This window comes from Hermetia illucens, chromosome 1 (genome assembly GCF_905115235.1).
Source record: "Hermetia illucens chromosome 1, iHerIll2.2.curated.20191125, whole genome shotgun sequence".
Taxonomy (NCBI): domain Eukaryota; kingdom Metazoa; phylum Arthropoda; class Insecta; order Diptera; family Stratiomyidae; genus Hermetia; species Hermetia illucens.
The window spans coordinates 55,042,072-55,065,341 of NC_051849.1; the positions used below are offsets into that span (position 1 = coordinate 55,042,072).

General features: G+C 41.4%; 1 protein-coding gene across 10 annotated transcripts in view; it reads left to right on the forward strand.

Moving 5' to 3' along the window:
• LOC119650361 (putative phosphatidate phosphatase) overlaps positions 1-23,270 on the forward strand; it is a 202,223-nt gene that overhangs the window by 126,619 nt on the left and 52,334 nt on the right. For all 10 annotated transcript variants that reach the window (XM_038053067.1, XM_038053052.1, XM_038053087.1 and 7 more), the window contains one exon: positions 21,660-21,819. In XM_038053067.1, coding sequence (XP_037908995.1) covers positions 21,660-21,819 — 160 coding nt within the window. The remainder of the gene's footprint in view (positions 1-21,659; positions 21,820-23,270) is intronic.

The following is a 23,270-nucleotide window of genomic DNA, read 5'->3' on the forward strand; positions in this document are numbered from 1 at the left end:
TACTTGTAAATTTCCCAAAAAAAAAACTACGCCATCGCATCACCTAGTGGGCAAAATGCATGCCCTTGCTTTTGACCCCCTTTTTAATTCTTTAAAAGTTCTATCGTGTCCGGCGCATGAAATGAAACATTAAATGAACTCATCCATGTAGAGGCCCGCAGGGTTCTGGGCTCTAGTCCCACAAGCTTAGTCGAACCCTTCTCTGTAAATGTTCTGAAGGCAAGGCACTCCTACAGAAAGTGGAAGGATTTTGACGATATTACGTGTCAAAGCACCATTTACCTCTAACATTCACGTTGCTTTATCCATAATTCAACCGGAGGCTACCCGTACGTTTACAGTTTCCGAAGAAAAATTACAGAATCGTCTTCAAACTAATCACACTTATAACAAAGTTTTTCTCAAAAGGATTGAAAACATAGATTCAGAGAAATGTAACACTTGCATGGTTAGATAAACTAACGAACACAGAATCTTTGGGTGTAAGGGTTATGTCCGGTTTCGGGCTAAGTGTAGATGGTATAATAAATTTTTTAACCTTGAACAAATCGTTTTGAGTAGAGATCTTTACATATATTTCTTTAAAGAGGCTACAGTCAGATTATAATACAGATAGTTTCAGTTTCTTCACGGCACGGCATTTCCTATCAGCCCTGTTCTCGTTTCTTGCATTGATCTATTATTACCCCTCGGCGATCCAATGGTTCGCAATGGTTAGTAGAGTCGCGTACCTGATCCACACGGTGTTAGATATCTTTATATCAACATCTTATTTGTATGGCTTCAGACTTAGTAAATTCGTGCGAAATTGATAAGTTTGAATTACTATAACTTTGGCACTAATGGTCGGATTTCCATGAAACTTTACATGGGCATGCGTAATCCTCTATCCCGGTGCAAAATTTAATATTCCTAGGTTGAACTTAAGGCGGGTTTTTCGGTCAATTTCAAAAAGCTGGTAATATACTATTAGAAAGTTTATTTGATCAGATATTAGAATGGGACATATCTTGAGGCCTAGATTTCATTTCATATCAGCAAACCATTTTTTCGGGTATTGGGTCCGAAAATGAGTCCTGTTTCACTTTAAGTGTGTTCATTTTGACTCCTTACTCACGCACTTTACAATTCACGTCATATAAGATTCGGAAAGTACTAATGGAGCCCCCCCCCCCCCTATATTTGATGAAAAAAATGTTTACATCCCCCCTTTAAACTCCACGTAAATGTATGTCACGCACTGTATGCGTGGGATTACATAATTCCCATATGTCCACAGAATTTTATTCGGATTGGTTTATCGGGTGAGAGATAGACAGACAGTAAATCGATTTTAATAAGGTTTTATTTTACACAAAGCCTTAAAAAAGCTGATATAATTCGGTGGTAGTTAGTCCTGCAGCAAGAAAAACTACTGGCGAGACATCAAATTGTTGGTGCAGATAGCAGGCGCCGTGCAGGCCTTGCATCCAGTATGCAGTCTCATTGCTCATTAATACCCTTAATTAATGATGGTATTGCACAGTTATTTAGCAATTCTCTATAGGATCCAAATCCGGATTTGCCCATACTACTTTCAAAAACGAAATTTACAGGATGCGATCCATTCATTTACAGTCAAAGAGCCACCACCATGCTCGTTTCCTAGAATGGACCTTTCTCATTGCCATGCTTTACCATCTAATTCAAAAGGATATATCTTGGTATCATAAGGACAAATTATCTTCAAATAGTAAAATAATATTAACGGTTGAATTTGCCAACCTATCGCCGGAGAGGATGAAGAGTTTATGGAGGGCAGAGAAGGTTAAAAAGTGATGGCCTCTTAAAGTGTTGTTTTTAGATAATTTGACTAATTTTGAATTTTCGATCCTAACCCCAGAGGATGAAGGATGTGTGGGAGGGAAGGAAAGCCCCCCCCCCCTTTCTAACTCTGTTCGCGACGATTTTATGATTCCTGGGTGTGGGGCTTCTCACTTTAATATTCTTAAAAACGGATTAGGATATCGGGGAGGGGAAGTAGTTACAAAATTGTCATTTGCCCCCTTATATCAATTCAAAAACACGACATGTGTTTAGAATTATAACGAGTCCTAAGTCCAACATCCGCTTAATGGCGGACTGGAGCAGTTGAAAAGCAACATATTCCCACGGTTATGGTTCACGGAACCCTTATTCTTGGTGCTTGCTCAAGAATGAGTGTTCCGTGGACCATAACCTCGGAAGTCTGTTGCTTTCCAACTGGTCCGGTCCGCCATTCGCATTTCTGCGTGATAGGGTTTTATTTTATTCTTCTCATATTTTCAGCCCACCCTAGAATTCCTAACAAAGGCAATTGGTCGGGTATTTCTATACACTTCCCTACGGCACGGAACAATAATAGCGATTTTTAGGCCTGGCTTATCTTATGCTTCCTATTGTATGCACGTTACTTATCCTTGAGGCAGGAATGAACGCGAATTCCGAGGCGGTTGGCGGGTCAGCTTCGTTAGCTCGACGTCATGCCCAGAGTTCAAATCCTGATCACGGCATGGGTGTTTGTGATTGATCAAAGGAGATAGATGATAATAAACAGGATCTACTGATCCTGATTGCTGGGTTCTTCGCTTAAAAAGGGCGGGGATATCTATATTCCTATGCAGTCACTTTCAGGGAAGTTAGGGCGAAGGGCATTGTTTCTTTACAACCACTCTTGGAAGCTTTTTTTTATCCAAACGTATATCACAAAAGGTGCAAATCAAACATCGCAACATATGACTTCCGTCACGAACACTCGCAACAATTTATTCCTGAAGCTACTGCACTAAAGTGCAATTGAATTATAATTAAGATGCAATCCAAATCTATAAAAACATTTCTCCGCTAAAGATGATGTGCAACTTTCTACGTACATCTAAAGACAGACCAGTCATTCGAGAACTTAAATGAGATAAATCACCCCAAAGGCGATATTGCACAAATTTACAATGTTTTCCTTTCAACTCCGATGCAGAAACACTTCCCAACATTTTATTTGTTGAGTGCACCACGTTAAATTTAGATCGAATTTTCACTTTCGTATGGCTTTCATCGGAGAGACGCCAGCCGAAATCTATTTCTGGATCTGGGAAGAACATGTTCTATGCATAAGCGAACACTCCCTACGTACAATTTCCCTTTAATCGCATTTATGATTGATTTATTAGCTCCTTTCCCATAAAAGTAGCACCAAAAGGAAGTAAAATGATTTATTTTGTTTTTATAAATTAGGAGCACGTGCTAGGTGAGTTGTAATGAATTCAAGGGCAACCTTAGGAAACAATCTGTCACAATTATCTCAGCTTTGAGAGATTTATTGTAGTTCCTTTGGGAAGTCTAGTTGAGTTATATTGGAAAGACACACCCCTAGCCTGTATCGCAGAATATTGATTGGAGGAAGGAAGGCGGGAATTGGTGTGGAAGACCACCTACGTTTGTCCGTCTGAGATATATAGACATATGATAGAATAGAACTATCGTAATTCGGTCTAAAATTTTTGAATCTTTTTAGAAAAAGCCGAACGAAATTATGTGGTACCTGCATAATAACGTCATTATCAGAGCTATTCATTTCGACACAAATGTCTTCCTAATTTGTCTAAGAATACATTTCAATCCATTCAGGTCTATATGTTTCCACCTTGGTGGGACTGAGCACTCCATGCCGCCCTTGATGTTAATTTTCTGATAACAAGCCTCTTCCCGTGGTCCAGCATCCTACACTAGTTAATTCTCAACTTATCACATTCAGCCTCCTCTATGCACTGGCGTGGACCTCCCGGTGGACAAAAGACCTTCTTTCCGAATAGCCAATAACTCTGGACGGAGTAGAATGCATTTGTGCAAGTTGGTTTCCATGTAGCAACCTCCATAATTTCTGGATAATCTTCGGCAATGATATGCATTTAAATGATGGTTAGATTCGTACGGAAAATGTGGATATGAATAACACGAAGTATTGCTATAAATCGCTGGCAACAATAATGTCAAAGGTACATACCTGGCAGTCAGGCAGTTGTCTACAAGGAAATCGAGGTGGTTACAGCGACGGCCCACAGGCCTACGGGGTTCACGTTCTATTTATTGCAGAGTTTACATTTCTTCGTATTCATATTTATTCGGGCTGCGTACGTGCGATTAAAATCATAATATTTATTTCTTGTTATGGTTCTGGTTAGCTCTTACAGTAAATCATGCATCCTTTCACGAAGTGGACACCCACCGTGAGCAATTACCTTATTTGCGCAAATGCCGCGTAGATGATTTGAAGATATATCCCTAATGTAATTGCGTTGTCTGTTATTGATGGTCGTTAAATGCCGACAACGTTTACACATTTTTTATAGAAGATCACAACATAATCAAATAGGATTAGTTTAGATGCAGACGATAGATGCGGACAGTGGCGGCTGGTGTTATTCTGGACTAAGGAGCTTATAGTGGTCGGCGAAGTGCATGGAAACACAAATAAATAGTATTATGCCTTTATAGCTATGGCACGGAGTTGACGCCCATAATTGCTATGTCTACCAGCTTTTTATTAGTAGCTCCTTTTCTGCATAGTCCACGTGCCCCTAGAAGCTCAACTTGGCATCACTCATTATCTCCAGATTCCTAACGAGCTATTTAAACCAAATTCGTGATAACCGACCCGGATTTTTAAGTATTCTTCATCCTACGATCGGAAATAAGGGTCACCTCAGTTTTCTTGCCCGCCATGTCCAATGTCACCATTCGTAATCATGATTTGTTAGCATGACTGGTTTACTTCCACAAAGTTCGAGGTTGCCTCCTCTGGCACACGAAATCGAAGCACTTCACCAGCATGAATCGTTATCAACGGGTGGGCGTTTTATTCAATCTACTCGGTCGGCACATAAGTAAACCCATGTCCGTATTTCGTCAGATGAGCACATGGGCAAGTTCATAATGCATCCAGCGAGTGTCTCGTTGGAATTATCTCTCATTATTCGAAAAGTTGCAGAAAGTACTCTCCTAGACCTGTCAGCACTCACATGCAATTGTACATAAACACCCATTGCCACTGTTCCCTTCAAATCACTACATACATATATCTAGAATAAAATGCCTCGTTAGTTGCTCTAAAAATCTTGATTGATATAATCATCATCTATCGTGCTAGGTCTCCAATCATTGTCGGTTTTTGGAAACGATACTTCTACTTGCTATAACTAGGGTTGCCTTTATTCAGAGAGTGGAGTTCAATGGAAGGTGAGAACACCAAACGAATTGTCACTTTCTTTACTAACTGTCTGCCACATCTGTGTCCGAATGGCCAGTGGCTAGAGTGCCAGACTGTCGTATGGAAGCTGTGAATGAATGCCTGAATTAAATCATGGTAATCATCACGGGCGAGTGCAACGTTGACGACATTACTTCCTACAGGGTACTGTAATCCTGTAATGCACCGTTACGGTCTTGAATGAAGTGTTCTAAGACTAAGATTATTATGATCTGCCCCATCTGTCAAAGTGGTTCTTTATTCTAGATTACGTCAAACAGAGCCCTTCTTTAAAGTGTATAGTATCCACCGTCTTCTAATCAACACGTCTACCAGTGCCTGGCCCGCACACCAACGTAGGTTTTCGTTCATGATTCTCTCGGGCCAGGGTACTTCGATAAAACTGCCGTTTTAATAAACGCTGCAAATAACAGCGGTAGTCAGTTTTCATGTGCTAATCCCATATTGCAGTAAAAAGGGAACTTTGGAGCGAATCAACCTAAACCTGACATTGATGTTGAGGTATATCATTTTAGGCATAACACGTTCTGCACTGTGGGGCGCTCCTATTTCTTATTTCTAGATAGGATGCGTTGTCGGCGTTGTTGCAAGTTTTCTCGGGTTACCGGCAGTCTTGACTCACTTGTTTTTCCCAAAAACACACCTTTCTGGATACCGCCACTTCATCTGTGCATTATTCATTGCAGGCCTAGTAAAAGCCTCCCAGTCATCATGTACACTTTACAACTAATTATTGTATCTAATTCATGCACTCTTATATCTTATAATTATTATTCTGTTAAGGGAAGTTGCATTGCGTCCTTGAAGAAATATTGTGTCCCTTTTGGTTATAGTGTTCCTATTAACTATAGTATGTCAAGCAACCCGATAACCGTTAGGAATTTTAATGCACTCAATACTTCTAAGTATTTCAACTTTGAATCTAGTATTAAATATTCTGCTAGATGCCTTGACCTATTTTACACAACCGCCAGACACTGTCCTAGAACGTGTATAGAGGTTTCAACACACTCCGCATAGAATCTGCAGGCAATACGTGGGATATGCTCATTTCCCTAGGCGTTAGTTTAGTCGGCAGTGTGCAGTGAGTATTCCTACTATAATCCCGAAGTTCTTCTTGGTGAGGTTTAAACAGTCCCTTGTGCGCTTAGGTTCGAATCCCCCATCCTGGACTCCTCCCTTCCTCTTCATTTTTTAATGTCAAGGCAATGAACCCGTTTCCAATTCCACAGAAAGGTTCTGGCCCGTGTAAAGTCGTCCTTGCTCCATTCTTGGCCAGTTCGTGCGCTGCCTCATTGCCTTCCCACCCAACATGGCCTGGAACCCAGAGTATCCAGACCTTATTGTGCGAGCCGAGCGTATTCAGTGTCTCATGGCATTCCCATACAAGTTTAGAGTTCATCTGGTTGGACCTAAGTGAGGAGGCGCATCATTCTATGGCGTATCTTTCCGCCTGGAATATGCTAGTGTGCTTACCCATCGTTACATTTTCCTTAGGCCAATTTCCCCGGCACCCTTTCCCTCTGCTGTGAGGGATCCGTCGGTGTTCCAAGTAATCAATTGCTAGTTTAAGCCGTATGCCACAGGCTGTTCCAGTTTGCCTGATTACTCCAATGTGTTTCAAACTTTCTATCAAAGTGAGCCTGGTGGCTTCTGTGGTTTGTTCGAGCTCTTCACAGAATTCCCTGAAGCTGGTCCGTTTTGCTTCCCTGATCGCATTACTATAAGGAGTCAGTGTAATTTTGTACCTCGGCAAGTCTCCGGTTGGTTTTGCCCTGTTGAAGAGTTTCCGTACCTCTATTTTCATTCTGGCTAGGTTCCTATTCCACAAGGGCCTCTTGATGACTTACCTGTCGACATGGAGGGTTCATCCGACATCTTCTAATTCCCGACCAACCCGTTCATTCGAGTTTTCCGTTCAGTTGCGTCTAGTACTTGGTGCTGGTCTGGTGCTGATCACGAATGTTGGAGTATTCCCTATGTTATATATCTCTAATTAATTCCTTAAAATAAATTCAAGAAGGTACTCATCGGTCATCCACCCAGATCGTGAGGAGTCTACCCTTGCCCTTCACTTTGCTTCTGAAGGCCCTCCATAATCGCGTATAGGGATCCTAATTTTAGGCGATTAGGAAGCCTATGAGATTGTCCATCTATAGTGCTTCGGCGTTAGGAGGAAACTCTGTCGTTGTGTGTGGTCCTGGTATATCATCCCCTGACCTACCCGGGTTTTCCCCCCCTCTTGGGTTCAGGTTTGGGTTTTTTTGGAGCATGCCCCTCATGTGGGTTAATCTCCGCTGCTGCCCGCTTTTTTGGCTCCCATAAAGATGATTTAAATCTATCCTGAGCTTTCTTAAGGGCCTTTTCTAGTTTTAGGCCTTCCTTTAGATAACTATTTAGCACCTGCGCCATTGAGGCCGGTTTCTTTCCTGAAGTCAGATACTGCTTTTCCCTACTTTTTGGTGGGTTGTAGTCCTCGCAGTATGCCAATGTTGACCGTAGATCCAGTGTTTGACGTCCCAATTTCTCCCGTTTTGGGTATAATCACCTGGCGCTCAGTGTTTTGAAGATGTGCCTCCACCTGGTTGGCCATTTTGTGTACGGTACGGGATCCCTCTTGTTTAGTTGTAGTTCTTTTTGTTTTTTGTCCGTGTACTCATTTGATTCCCACGAGTATGGGGGGTTAGTAGGTCTGCCATGCCATATCCCCCAGAAGCATTGTAAGATCAAACCTACTCACTGAGGCGATCAAATATCAGTGAGGCTCCACTCGAAAACAGTCACTTACCCCCGACTGCAACCTATCGAATGGGCACGGTTCGCATAACACCCTGGATTGAGGGAGTTGTTTTTCGTCTCCCCAGTCTAGATCCGTGGCCTTTTGTTAATGGTATGATCATCTCATACAGGGTGTGGTTATCACCACCCAATAACTGTCTTAGGAGATAAGAGCCACATGTCACCCTCGAAGAGAGATAGCTCACTCTCACAGATAGAGAGGTTGGCCCTAGGAAACTTGATCCCATTCTTATATCTAGTATTCCTTGCATTATTCTAGGATCCTACCTTTCAAAGAGAATGCTCAAGTGACCATCTAAATTAACTATTGCTAACCACCCACGATGAGTGACGAATTTTGACCATCCAGTCCGCCGGTATCTAAATGCTGCTGCAATATAGCCCCCATCGACACGTGCTTGTTTGACTCTGCTAGCCAGTTTGGAAAAGAAATCACGTGTTTAAAGACTGGTTTATGGCGTTTAGGACCCGCATATAGTTGGGTGTTATAACCAAATTAATTAAGCATTCCACGGCGAAATTGATTGATTCATACGTGGGCATGAAAACGTAAAAAGATGAGTAGCTCCTCCGCATATGTGGAATTAAATATCTCGCAAACTTGGATATAATTTCCGTGGGAAGGAAAATTCGGGACGGAATACCTGCCTCAGATAAAATATCTATACATTTTGAGTGTAAAATTATTATTATTTTTTTAATTCTTAAAAAAATAAAACAACAGGAAGGAAAATGGAGTTGTCCAGGATTGTCAGGATTATCTAAGAAAAATCAGTATTATCACAATTCAAAATATAATATATCATTTGTGGTAAAAACTCTCTTTCCGCATTATCTTGACCTACAATTTGAATTTCAGCGGCACATTGCTCACTAGATGTTTCTCATTTGAGGGAGTATTTCCACTTAAATTAAGTCCTAAGAGTTCTTCCGAGAGTGTGAAGGGTAAAATTGTCACTGTTGTATGGAGACAGAATATAAAGAAAGATGTTACACCGAACGACTGGATGTGGAAGCGGGGACGGAGGCTCAACTCAATTTGAGATAAACTTACATTTTTTTTTTGTCTCGGGGGCTCCTTATTTTGGCTTAAACACTCACGTGTTTCAAAAAGAAGAAAGAGGATTTGCGGTTTCATTTAAGGTAGAGGCTCATCAGACACTGCCTCTTTTCTGTCCTGGGAGCAGCGTAACCGGAGTAATTTCCAGATAGTGACCACTTATACAACTTAATATTCATCGTCATACTTTAGTACAACCCACGGATCCTTAGGTATGACAATATTATCATTACCTTCCATTTTTTTCGCTTTATTCCACATCCACTCCAAGTTTTTTTTCTAATGGCCAGGATGACTACAAGGAAGCTCTAAGTGGCCTAGAAAAACGTCCCAAGAACAGCGAGCTCGGGTACCGTAGTTTTGAACATTTGACCGAATTGTGTGGTGGTCCATCAGATTAGGAATCCTACCGATAGTTGTTGTTTATCTTCATTCCGTTCCTATTCGACTCCTTTTTCAAATCATCCATGGCCGAGCAGATGTCATCGTGACTATCAGTCGATGTGTTAGGGGGAGATGATATTGTTCATCTCGACAAAATGAAGGACGTAATAGATAAACAGGAGAAATAGCATCAGTAGGCTTAGGACTGCAAGCCTCTCCGAGATATTAACTATTCGTTTCCTCTTCTGTGTATGGCGTCCAGATGCACCCTTTGTTGCCGCTATCAAAAGCTGTCTCGAAATCGATGACGACAAGTAAGGTCGAGATCTCGACATATTGGTCCAACACCATAATCAGCGGTACAAAACCGAGTGTCCAGTCTAGGCTTATCTTAATAAGGAACTCCAAATATCCCGGTTTTACGCCGAGGTCCACTAATACGATATACCTAAAAGCTGCCTGGCGTTTTGACCTACGCCATCGTTCCATCTGAGGCGAGATCTACCACATCTTCTTTTATTCCCTTCCGGGCTAAATCAGTTTCACCCATATGGGACTACAATGAGCAGTTCAACGTTGAAAACCATTCAGCCCGATGGCTTTAACTCGTTTAAATGTATTGATGACCAATATGGTTTCACTTCTGTTTAGAGCGGCAGTCCACGTGTACATGCTACGACCGCTTGACATTTAATCTACGAGAAGTGGAACTTCACCAGATAGTATACGATTGAGAATCGCTGTAAAGTATTCCTTCCATATCATGAGTTACTTCATATCATGGATAAGTAAAGAGTTACAACTGCCAGCAAGTTCTTTCAAAATACGATGATTTTTATTTGCAGCAACTCCTGCTTTGCTAATCAGCGCAATAATGAGTTTCGTCGCACTCAATCAATTTCCACATTTCTGTTGTCAAGTGGTCGAAAACTTTCCTTGCGCCAAAGTGAAAACATTTTTTTAGCAGCCCAATGTTTTCTGGCGGGTTGTTTGAAATGACTACCATCCGTAACAAGGAAGATTTCCCACTACTGACCAACTGCGAGACTAATTCAAATGTCAAACTAATTCTTCCTTTGTTACTTACATTCAAAAGAGAACTCCTGAATCTACTGCCGATTACGAAATTATCAATTTCTACCAACCGATCTTATGGCTGCTTTTGTCCTCGAACGGTGTACCACCTATGACAAATCAGTGAAAAATACAATACAAATCGTTTCTCTATTACATCCTCGATCAAGGTAATCTCACAGATTAACTTAACATTCAGCTCATCCATCGTGACCACAATATCGTGTTTCGGAAGCCTTCTTTGTATTACGTGTGGCTAGTCAAAGAAAACACACTTTTCTCTGGTCTCCGTTGGTGGAAAGGTGGATCGAGGCCACTTTTCTCGGTCATGAGCTAAGTAGAGTGAACTCAAACCCCTTTCTAACCAATTGGCTAGAAGGTGATTTGGCCAAAAGATAGTTTAGGCCCCAGGGCGAAACGTGGATTGGTACCCACGGTAAAGGATAACACCTGGGAAACGCCTGCTGAACCAACACCAACAGCTCAACTACCAAACCCTATCTCCACCTCCTCATAGGACCGCTGGGAGCTATTTCTTAACGAAAAGCTGTTGACGGAGAAGGATGAAGGCGAGTCTACAGCACCTAAAAACGAGACAAATTGTACCAACTGGTCCTCCAGGTTGGGGATTGGGTAGGGTTGACAACCCTACACGGAAAGCCGAAGCTACGAAGCCACAACAGGAGCCTTGGACTGGACCTTCTACGAGGCAGTAGAACGAACCCTCGAAGCCTGTCCCATATATGATATCGAAATTATACTTGGGGATTTTAACAGCCAAGTAGGGAAGGAGCCCGTATTTAGGCGAAACGTTAGCTCCCATGGCTTACACGAAAATACAAATGATAACGGACTGCGGATTATTCAATTAGCAGGGTCACATGAAATGGTTGTTGGAAGTACCTGGTTTGCGCGGAAAGCGATCTACAAACATATGTGGGCCTCTCCAGACGGGAGCACTTTCAACCAAATTGACCACGTGTTGATCGAACGCCGCCACCTCTCAAACCTGATGAATGTCAGAACATACAGGAGGCCAATATAGACTCGGATCACTATCTCGTTGGCATGGTGCTCCCAGCGAGAATAACAACACCACCCAGAATCCTCTCTGACAATCAGGTGAGAGTTAACACTGAAGCCATTCACAACACAGCTCTCCGCGACATCTATAAGAGGGAAATTAATGCCGCAATAACCGCAGTCAACAGAGACCTGGAGAGGAAACATCAACAAGTGATCTTCACAACCACCTGAAGAACGTTATCATAAATACGGTCACAAACATATTTGGCCCCAGCCACATAAAGAGTCGGAACGACTGGTTTGACGATGAATGTAAGCTAGCAACGAAACGGAAGAATGTTGCTTTCTCAAAGGACGCGGGCAAGCGCGGAGACTTATTACGAACTCTCCCGAGCGGAGAAGCGACTTCACAGACGGAAAACGGAAGCCTGGGAGAACCAACCGCACCAGGCGCGGAAGTTTTACCAACAAGTCAACAGGATGAAGCCTTACACATCTCGATGTTCATCCTGCCGAGACAAAGAGGGAAATCTGATTTTCGACAGAATGGACATATTGGAGCGATGGGTTGAGTACTTTGATGAACTACTGAACAACTAGAACATTGACGTGTTGGAGGTCCCGCCAACTGAGGACGACGGACAAATACTCCCACCACCAAGTATAGAAGAAACAGTCCCTGTAATTTATCGGCTTAAACATCAAGTCGCCAGGAACCGATGGAATTACAGCCGAATTGGTTAAATATGGAGGCGATCAATTACACCAAGTGGTTCATCAACCTGTGCTCAAGGTGTGGGATAGCGAATCAATGCCTGACGACTGGCAAAATTGATAAGACTGACTAGGCTGACCCTGACCAATGTGCGAGGCAGATAAAAGCAGCAGGATCACTCTCAAGACCATTCGACATCAACAACGATCTACGACAAGGGGATGCCCTATCATGCGTCCTCTTTAACCCGGCCCTCGAGAAAATGGCCTAGAGAAAATGAGGTAAATGCAAGAGGTACGATCCTCTTTAAGACCACCCAACTACTGGCCTATGAAGACCATATCGACGTCATGGGAGGAGCGACCCGAGATGTACAAACTGCCTTCATCCAGATCGAGCAGACGGCAATTGGCGCGAGATCTTGGGCTGCACATCAATGAAAGCAAAACGAAGTATATGGTGGCAACGTCAGCACCAAAAACCAACCTACAAACAACATCAAACCGCACTGGTCAAACGGGAAGAATAAAGATAGGAGACTACAACTTTAAGACCGTTGATAATTTCTCCTATCTAGGGTCGAAAATCACAACCGATAACAACTACGATGATGAAATCCGCACACGGTTGTTGTCAGCCAACAGAGCCTATTTCAGCTTACAAAAACTGTTCCGCTCGAAACGTCTCACCATAGGGTCAAAGCTCTTATTGTACAAGACAATGATCTTGCCAGTCCTCATGTATTCCTCGGAAACTTGGGTTCTTAGCAAAAAAAAATTGCGAACTCTTGGTCGCATTCCAGAGAAGAATCCTCTGGAGAATTTTTGGCCCCCTACAAGGGGATGGAAGATTCCGTAACCTTTATAACAACGAAATCTATGAGCGATGCCATGACCGTCTAGTTGTGGATAAAAATCGGCTCAATAGGTTACGGTGGGCGGGTCACTTAAACCGTATGGATGAAGATGATCCGGCCCGAAAAGTCTATAAGGGCAATATCTATGGTAGAAAAATAAGACTAGGCAAACCCTGCCTGAGATGGAGCGATAGCCTAGATAAGGACGGCAGACAGCGTTTAGGGATATCGAATTGGTGGACCTCGGTGCAAAACCAGGATGTCTGGAGTTCCTTATTAAGGCAGGCCAACACCGGATACCGGTTGTTGCGCCGTTGATGATGATGATCAGCCTTTGGGTTATTTTCCATCGACTTGGGTATATAGCCCAACTTGGTATCTCTGGTACGCGGCTCGTTGTGACCTTAAGGATGACAATAGAGATGTTCACGGCAACTGTTTGAAGCACTTTCTTTTCAGGAGATATTGCCAATTTTCCACGGCTACCATCACCTGGCATCTCTAAAATGTGTGCTAGTCAACGGTGAAAAATATGATTTTATATAATTTGTTGGTCCCTAGTTAATATTGTATCAATTTCCGCTAAAGGTTTTTTACCAGATCCGTGGCAAAATGCATCCACACTGCAACAACATACAATGGAGAAGAAAGCTATGTTATCAAGTTAAATCCCTCTAACTTGAGAAAATGGCAAAAGTCAAGAAAAGCACTAATCTTTACACTTTTGTCCTGATGCACATTTTGACAGAGAAAATCTCTTATCATCCCCTGAAAATCTCCACTCCACTCCAGTTCACTCTTCCCATCTAAATCCAAAGGGGACAGAAGAGCAAACCCAATTCAAAGGAACATGCTTTCGAAGGGATTTCCTTCTTTCAGAAACAAGATCGGTCTTCAAATTTAAACTTTAACCAGAGAACCAGATGTTTTTTTACAGGAATAGGGAATTAAGGAAAACAGAAAAATGCTATGCTATAGGAAGAAAAGAGCGTAAGGACAGCCAGATGCACATTTCAGAAGACTCCAGAGCAAGCCCTGAAGGAATGGCTGGGATCCTCTGGGGCTGTAAGAGAGGAGGACATAACACATGATCACATGTATTCATGAATCATTACTGACAGCAGTATTATTCTCATTTTCTCATGAAGCAGTCTAGCTAGTTTCAGAAACGAACGAGATTACCGATGAAACTCAATTGCGCAAAACCTTATACCTATAACTGGTGACCACTTAACGTAGGACGTCATCTACTTCTGAATGGGATCGAGAGGCTTCTAGTAAGAAAACAAATAGTTTCCAACTGTGCAAATAATTCTTGCATGTATATCACGTAAGGTGACTCTATCAATGCATCCTTGATGAATATCAGTTGCTTAGCAAACTGCAATCAGCTTCTAACTAGCAAATTTCCATAGTCACGAAATTAAAATAATTGAAAATCTCATCACGCAAACATTTATCCTGCAAACAATTACCAACGCCACGAACCCAACATCCCATGCCCCTGTTCAAACAATTTTCACAGCCGACACTGCACTTCTATGCACTTTCTGCATACAAGTACCTACTCAGATTACGAGCATCGGGATGCATTAGGAATGTAATTAATGGCGAGTAGCAATGATTTTCATGTTTAACTTCTTCCCATACGTAATCAATCACCTGAGAGAGGTGTTGCATTTTGTTCACTTTGCATTTACCACAAAATGCATCGCATAAGCAATGCAGGCCTCCGTGTGCACGATAAATGTTAAGTGTTAGACTTTAAGCGCTGAACTAACAACAGTGATTTGCATCTTACTACTGAGTGGTATCGTTAGTTCCATGGAGTCCACTAATAGTGTTTAGCGAGATCGTTAAGGACTCTCCAGCTGAAAATGAGGTTGATTATAACTAATCGATGTGTCAACGTTCGGGAAAGTAAGAAAGATTGAGCGGCTGCCTCAAACTGCAGTTCGTGACTTGTTGGTTGTCTGAAAGAATCGCATAGGGTTTCAGATACAGTTTTATCTTTTCTAAGCTTACTTTCCACATACACAGGATATTTTCTGTTCGGAATATTCTCTTTCACTGTCAATGGCCGTATGAAAAACGAGCTCCGATTTCTACCCACGTTTATGGTGTCATTTGACCATGAGTTCAGTAAAAGGATTCCCTACCGCAATGTAGATTGAGACAGTTTCAGGCCACGATTCAACAATTTTTGCATATTTCATAGACTCCACCGTAAACGAAGCTATCTCCCTTAGCTTTTCACTTAATTATTGTGTTAGGAAAAGAACTGACAGTTTGGTGAAGATGGAGTCATTTAGTGTATCAGTTGCATAAGCCACTATCAAACCTACATATCAACCCACATACATCGTCCCGATAAGGTCTCCTAACAATCTATTTTCCATAAATTGAAAAGATTTCCAACCACTGCACCGTGCTGTCCAGATAATGGAGCTATTTCCACCGTTTCGGCTTCAATTTATTCTATTAAGATGGATGCACATTTCAACGATGCGTACGTAATGTGCAATGCATCACGGGAAGACGGTGCAACATGCAATGTTTGTCGATATCTGCATCTAACATCTAAAGATATGTAGTACGAAGAGATTTCATATATTTACAATAAGTACGAAACCCGCACATAAAACGTGAGAGCTATTTCAAATCTGATCCGAATCCTAAGTCGTGAATGTCCGTCCCATGTTGGCAAAATGAATTTCCTTGGATATTACAATGCCTAACAGTTTGTCATTATCATTTAAAGTAATGAGTCTTGGATAGATGAGTGAGGAACAGTTAGCTCGACATATGATATGACGACCGCCGAACCGCGAGTGCACTGCTGCAGTCTGATTGATACTTTCACGATCCAGAGGCTGCGATTTTATCTAGAATTTATTGCAACTGTGCATTTTGTAATGGGATGTTTTCAATTTGTTGATACAGTTGTAAGACTCGTAGATATGGTTGTAATTTGAGCTATGCGTGATATTGGGTTGAATAGCGCTATCGGATAATAAATGGCCAGTGTAATCAAGAAAAAATGTCTTCGTCCCAGGGACAGAGTTTCAAGAGTTCATAATGAGAGTGACGCTTCTAAGAAATGCAAGTACCATCCATCGCGTTATCAAAATAATTAGAAAATATTCCTTTGAAGAGAATTCCTTTGAACTCATAATAGGTAGACTGTGGCTGTTAATTAACAAGTGTGTCAAGTTCAGAAATTTATATCTAATGGAATCATCATCAACGGCGCAACAACCCGGATACCGGCCTGCCTTAATAAGGAACTCCAGACATCCCGGTTTTGCGCCGAGGACCACCAATGCGATATCCCTAAAAGCTTTTTGGTGTCCTGACCTACGCCATCGCTTCACCATAGGCAGAGTCTGCTTCGTCTTCTTTTCCTACCATAGATATTGCCCTTATAGCCTTTCTGGGGTGGATCATCCTCATCCATACGGATTAAGTGACCCGCCTACTGCAACCTGTTGAGCCGGATCTAATAGAATGCATTCTTCAAAGCCACACTATAGGATGAACGAAAATTTGGATCCCTGTTCAATTGTTTAACCACGTATACATTGAGGATAAAAGAAAAGCATCGTAGGTCCACCAGAGTCACAGAAGTAAACACAAGGTTTTCGTCGTCAAACCAGGTAGCAGGTATAAAGATTCTTCGTTAAAAACCATGCTGCCCCTAAGGCCTTGAATTTGAAGAAACCTAGCAGTTACGTATCAAATGCTATGCCGTTTCTTTCCTTATAATAACTATAGATATCTGAACCGACTATCCCGATTTTTTCAGATAATAAGAAGCAGTGGCCCGTCAGAAGACCTACTCTAACTCCTTAAAAAATATAGGGTTGGGGGAAAAAAAGTCCTATTTTGTCAATAGATGGCGACACTTAAACATATCTTATGTCGTACTTATCGCATCGTGTCATACTATACGGCGATTTGAAGACGACAATCTGTGCTACAAGTGTCTCTTTGACAGTGTTGTGATCGTACATTCCAGTCTCAAGTTATAGCGCATCAAAAATGGAGTCCACCACGCAAGAAATTCGTCATGTTTTACGTGTTTACTACCTGAGAGGTAAAAATGCAACGAAAGCGGCCGAAAAAATTTGGGAAGTTTGTGGGCCCGATACTGTAACGATTCGCATAGCGCAGCGTTGATTCGATCGATTTCGTTCGATTGGCCAGGAACTGGGTATAGACCATAAAACCATTGAAACCATTTGCAGAAGATTTGATTCCAGAAAAAGCCGGATGTTTGGGTGCCACAGGAGTTGACTCAAAAAAATCTCTTGAATTGAATCAACACCTGCGATGCACTGCTGAAACGGAACGAATTCGACCCATTTTTGAAGCGAATGGTAACTGGTGATGAAAAGTGGATCACGTACGACAAACCTCAAGCGGAAAAGATCGTGGTCGAAGCGTTGTGAGCCGCCCAAATCATCACCAAGCCCGGACGGCCAGGAAGGTTTTGCTGTGTATTTGGTGGGATTGGAAAGGAATCATCCACTATGAGCTTCTCAACTATGGCCAGACCCTCAATTCGGTCCTCTGCTGTGAGCAACTCGACCGTTTGAAGCAGGCGATTGACTAGAAGTGGCCAGAATTGGCCAATAGGAATTGTATTCTGATCTGATGTTGACCAAAGGATTTTCAAGTGCATGCCCATACATTAATTGCCTCTCCAAGTTTCATTGAAACCCAATCGATGTATAACGTTAGCTGGTTTCCGCTTCACCTTCAAGATAATGGAAGGTAGGTTTAGGGTAGCCTCAAGTATCAGAAACATCGTAGATCTTATGCTTCTTACCACAACCTTGACCACAAAACGATATAAGAGTACACCGAAATTTATAATATTTTTTGAGGGGCATGTGCCTCCCTTGACCTCGTTGCAACGATAGTTCCAGAGCAATCTGGATGGTTTTTATATTATTCTTTGAAGTGATGTTTAGGCTAGTTGAATTTTCACAACCGATATTAAAAGTGGCGTGTAGTTATCTCACTTAACGTTCTTAATAGACGTAACTAGTCTAGTCTTCCTAGCGTTCTGAAGACACTAACTGTAAATCATCAAGTAGTCCGTTTCTACCTCCGTAAATATACCAATAATTACCAATGGTTAGATCGCCCACAAATGCTTGTGCACAAACTCTGTTATTCTTCAGAATGGTAGCAAAGCATCCTTTACCAACCACCATAGTAACGAAGAAAGCATAGCCGTTAAGGCTCCCGTTTCCTTTCCGACAACGATATAGATCTTCCTCCTTTCTAGCATGTGAAAATTTCATTGATCACCAATAGATCAATCAAGGCCCCCCTTGCCGCGTCATAAATGATGCAGAAAGGCAGTTGGGATTATCGGACGGAAACTTTTCGCGCAAATATAGATGAGTTTAAGTATCTGAATGAATAAATGTCATCTGGACTTCCTGCCAGGTAGTTGGAATATGAGCGTGAGCCATTCATGCACAATATACTTTATAATCAAAAACTACCGGGAATTTTTAATTTAATTTAGAACCGGTTATTTCCGATTTTTTTAAGCTGGTACCACCTTACATGTCAAATATTGTAGCAAAACCTTTAGCATCTGTCTGGCGTCTATTTGCATCAGTCAATTTTTAGTTTTATTGAGCAAAGAGTTTGTTTGAACTTTTGCATTGCTAACGAAATTTCTTGTCCTAATGCATTGGAAATCTTGAAAAAAAAACGAACTTGGCTCTATCGAAATCTTGGGCATATTAGTGGTATAAAGACTTTGAAGGAGGCTGTACAGTAACAGATGATATGCCATCTTCCGAACGCCCATCCACGTCAAACACCGAAGAAAACGTCACAGAAATGAGAGAACTGGTGTTCAAAAAGTGTCACACCAGCCTAAGAGAAACTGCTAGTGAACTTGAGATTGCATACGGAAACCCTCAGTGAAGGACATATGAGTTGAGCGGCTTCCCGGCTCGACCCGGCTCGTGCAAAAACAATATCGAAAATCGGTTGTTGAACACTTGAATTTTGAAGTGAAAAATAACCCACCATTCATGAAACGCATAATTGCTGGTGATGAGACGTAGTTCTACGAGTTTAACGTGAAAACAAATCAAAGATCCTCCCAGTACCGCTTCAAAGACCAGCTGAAACCGAAAAAGCAAAATGTGACCCAAAGGCCATCCCTTTGGCAGCATACCAGCTGTGCATGGATAAATTTCGGTACAATTTGATCAGAAAGTATATATTTATGTTCCTAGAATGCAAGCGCATGAAATTCATTCTCCCTACGACCAGAACAGGAATGATGACATTCAACCCCACTTGAATGACACATTAGACAGTTGAGTTTTTTACATCAATTCTAATATTGGATTTCACAAAGACTTCCCTCTTTTTTAGTTTCTTAAAGTTTCTTAGAAACTTCTTTTAATACTCATATTAATGATATCTGGTTTGCTCCCTCAGTTCCAACCATATATTTGCAATTTCATGTATCATCCAGTCAATTTTTCGTAGAATGGAGTAGTTGCAGCTTATTCTATACCGTTTATAAGATCGGTGCGTTTAAGGCTCAAGAATATGATATACATAACTTGCCACTAACCACTCTACAACAAAGGAAGCTATACCAAGGAATATCATCATAATAGTGAGAAAAGCTCACCTGGTTGTATTGACGAATGTGGATGGTTTGCTCAGGTTGAGTATCTGCCGTTCTGTTCGTACCAGATATTTGAGTAGTTTATATCCTTGCGTCGTTCTTGTTAAAAGCTCTCAAACGATCATAGTCAGTCTTAGCGTTGGAACCTGCAATTATGTCTTTGTTCCAGGCATGTTTAGTGAAATCAGCTCTCCCCAAAAACTCATTTCCTTTTAATGGAGTATGGAGATAGTCTGGAGGAATCGATTTGTTGACTTATAAGAGCAATAGCTTCGTTACAATGCTGTCAAATTATTTATGGGGATCCACATCAGTTCAGACATTTGTACAGACATATCCACTAGAATTCCCCAGTAAACTTGGTAGACCCATTTGCTCCCAAACCGTCCTAACATGCTTCCGATCTACGGTCAAACAGGAGCTTTTCCATGGCAGCCAAAGAGATCGCATTATAAACCTTAGCAGCTCATCAGCCTTGTGCTTCCCGGCTGAGACTCCTTTGCTGTTCTCCGAGTTTACGAGTTGAGGTCATCTGAAAACCGCTACCATTAATCCGTAGTCCTTATCGAAGGCAGATGGCTACCACTGAATCAGACTTTTGCTATCCTGACAGAAGGAGTTTCTCCACATAAGTAAAGTTGATTTACCGTTGATAAGGTGGAAATCTGAACTTAGATTTTTTAATTGGTGAACTCTGATTTGCCCCCACACCTTAAAACCTCTCTTGACCTTAATTGTGATTGATGTCAACTAGGGCAAATGCCTATTTGCAAAAATAAAATTATTTCAAATTGAAATAATAAAACTTGTTGTTTCTTTTTCGTTGGTGTGGGTATTTATTCTTGCAAATGCCGATATTTCGGGAACCACTTGTTCCCTTCATCAGTGCAAACAAGTTGTTTGCTCGTACTTTTCTTCAAAGTCCGATTGCAGTTGTTTATTATTGACGACCTTCAGTTACCGTTTCGCCTAAATACTTTAACTACACCTATCTTATTTCACCAGATACACAACAACGCTTTCTTCCCATACTTGCTTCTCAGTTAGTCTTAGGTAGCAGCACCAGCTTCTGCCGCTTCCACGGTGCAGGAAAGATACCCTCGGACATGCACGTTTCGAACAGCTACGCGAGCATATTCGGTCTACATTTGACGGCAAGTTTGAGGGCCTTATTCGGTATGCCGTCCAGACCCGGGGCTTTGCTGTCGCCTATTCGACTACAGATCTCCAGCAGCCCGTCCCTGGTGACTGGTGGAATCGGCGTCACATTCAGGGGGCGTAGGGCACGTGATCTGCGGAGATGATCGGCGTCTGAATCGTCTTGTCATGATTTTATAGGCGCTACCCCACAGATTTATGTCCGCTTCCAAACAGAGCTCCTTAAAACATTCCCTCTTACTCCGCTGGATGGCGAGCTTGAGGTTCTTGCAAGCTTCCCTATAGGGATGTTCCTTTTGCCCTTGATCGATCCTACCTATTGCCCTCTGAGCCGATCGTCTGAAGCATAATAATTCAAAGTTTGGTAGAAATCGTGCTGTTATTGACAAATGTATAGTAGGTCAAAAATTTCCTCTTTCGCGTCAAATTATTACTCTCTAAGAGATGAAATGTCAACGTATATACCCTAAGAGCTAGGTATACAGGAACCATCGTGTATCCAAATATTTTTACATAAAAAAAATCAACAAAACCTTTCATAGCTAAAGTGCTGAGGTTGCGATTTCCTACAAGTATATATGTATGTATAACTGCAAGCATTTCTCACAACTTTTCCTTTTCTTCTCGTTGCAGGGTCACGACAATTTGGGTCATTCCATTTCCCAAGTGACTATCGCCGAGGATAATCACAGTCCCCCTGGAGAACAACCGACCGACACAATGCCACTGAAACCGAGATTAAGAATTGGCATGAAAACAGGTCTATCCATAGACATGGTGATAGCCTTATCTGGTAAGTATTCATGTTTAAATTGGTAACTTCACTGGGAGATTTTTTTTGTTTCTTTCTTACCTGTCACCCATAATTATTGAATAATTTAGCAAAAAACACATGAAGTTCATTTAAAAAACTTTTTATTAGCACGATAAAAATTTTTTTATAAATTTAAAATACAGTATCCTTATTGGCGGATATTTGGGTACACTCGTCTTCTTGTAATATTTCAGTATCAGATACATCAAAATGAAAGTCAAATGATATCCAACCATCTCTTTTAATTCTTCTCGTGAGTACCGAGTTCATTACTTTCCTCAGTTTTGTTTTCGTTAGCATCTTTGCCTATCTTGATTGAAGGTTTTACTTCATGGGTGCCTCCATCTTGCTCCTCCGATGACTTGGACTCATTTGTATCGTTCGCAATTTGAATGCTTCTCTTCTGTTTTTTAGGTTTTTCGTCCGACTCCTCACTCGATGAAGATTCATTAGACTCTGTTGTGTCAAGCGAATTTTTGATGTCTTTGTGTTCATCTTTATTTTTATTCTCACTTGAGCTGACTTTTTGGTCCTTTTCTTCCTTGCTCACCTCTTGGGAAATAACATCGTTGCCCTCGACAGCTGCAACAGCAACTATATCTTCATCAGTCACAACTGGCATTGCAACCGCAGAAGCCAACACAGTTGTCAATAATAAAAACACAAAAACCTTCATTTTGAAAGCTTTCACTTGTTGCTGTTAACTTTGAGTATTCAAGGATAGATACTTTCTAATAAATGATTTATTCGTCGATTAACTGAATTTCCGAACTATTGTCAAGTCACAATCCTTAGTCTTAGCTTCTTCACTAGCAAGAATACAACTAAGTAATCATTTGCAAAACTCTCCGTCGTTTGTGCAAAAGTAACTAATTAGCAAATCTTCCACTCAATTATATAACTATAGCAGTCAAACGCTAATTCCGGAACTCCTGCATTAGCGTCACTAATTTTGGTTCCAATATTCGAAGAAAAACATGATAAGAATGAGATTAGCCTATATTTTTATAATATTTACAATTAAATTCTAAGAACATTCAAAAATGATTAGCAAACAGAAAATGCTGACGAGATGAAATTAAAGATATGGTGACCCTGGTCTCCTCTTCCTGAAGCACGATTTTGAATGGATTTTAACCTTAGTAGATTGTCCAATTTTTTTGACATTTTTGAACAGGCGATATTAATTTTTCCGTGAAATTGAGTGGGATCGCTTCAGAGGAGCACCTCTCTCCTAAGAACATTCGCTGGAATGGCTCGGGATCATGACCTGCAAGGATAACAGAAAACGAAGCAGAGGCACAGATTGTGGATAGACGAAACATCCAGTTGCAAAATTTATTGCGGAAAAATCCACAGAAATCTGGAAAGCGAGTGTTATTTTCCCCAATTTCAGTGACCCAGGCAAGGAAACTTAGCTATTTTTTCAT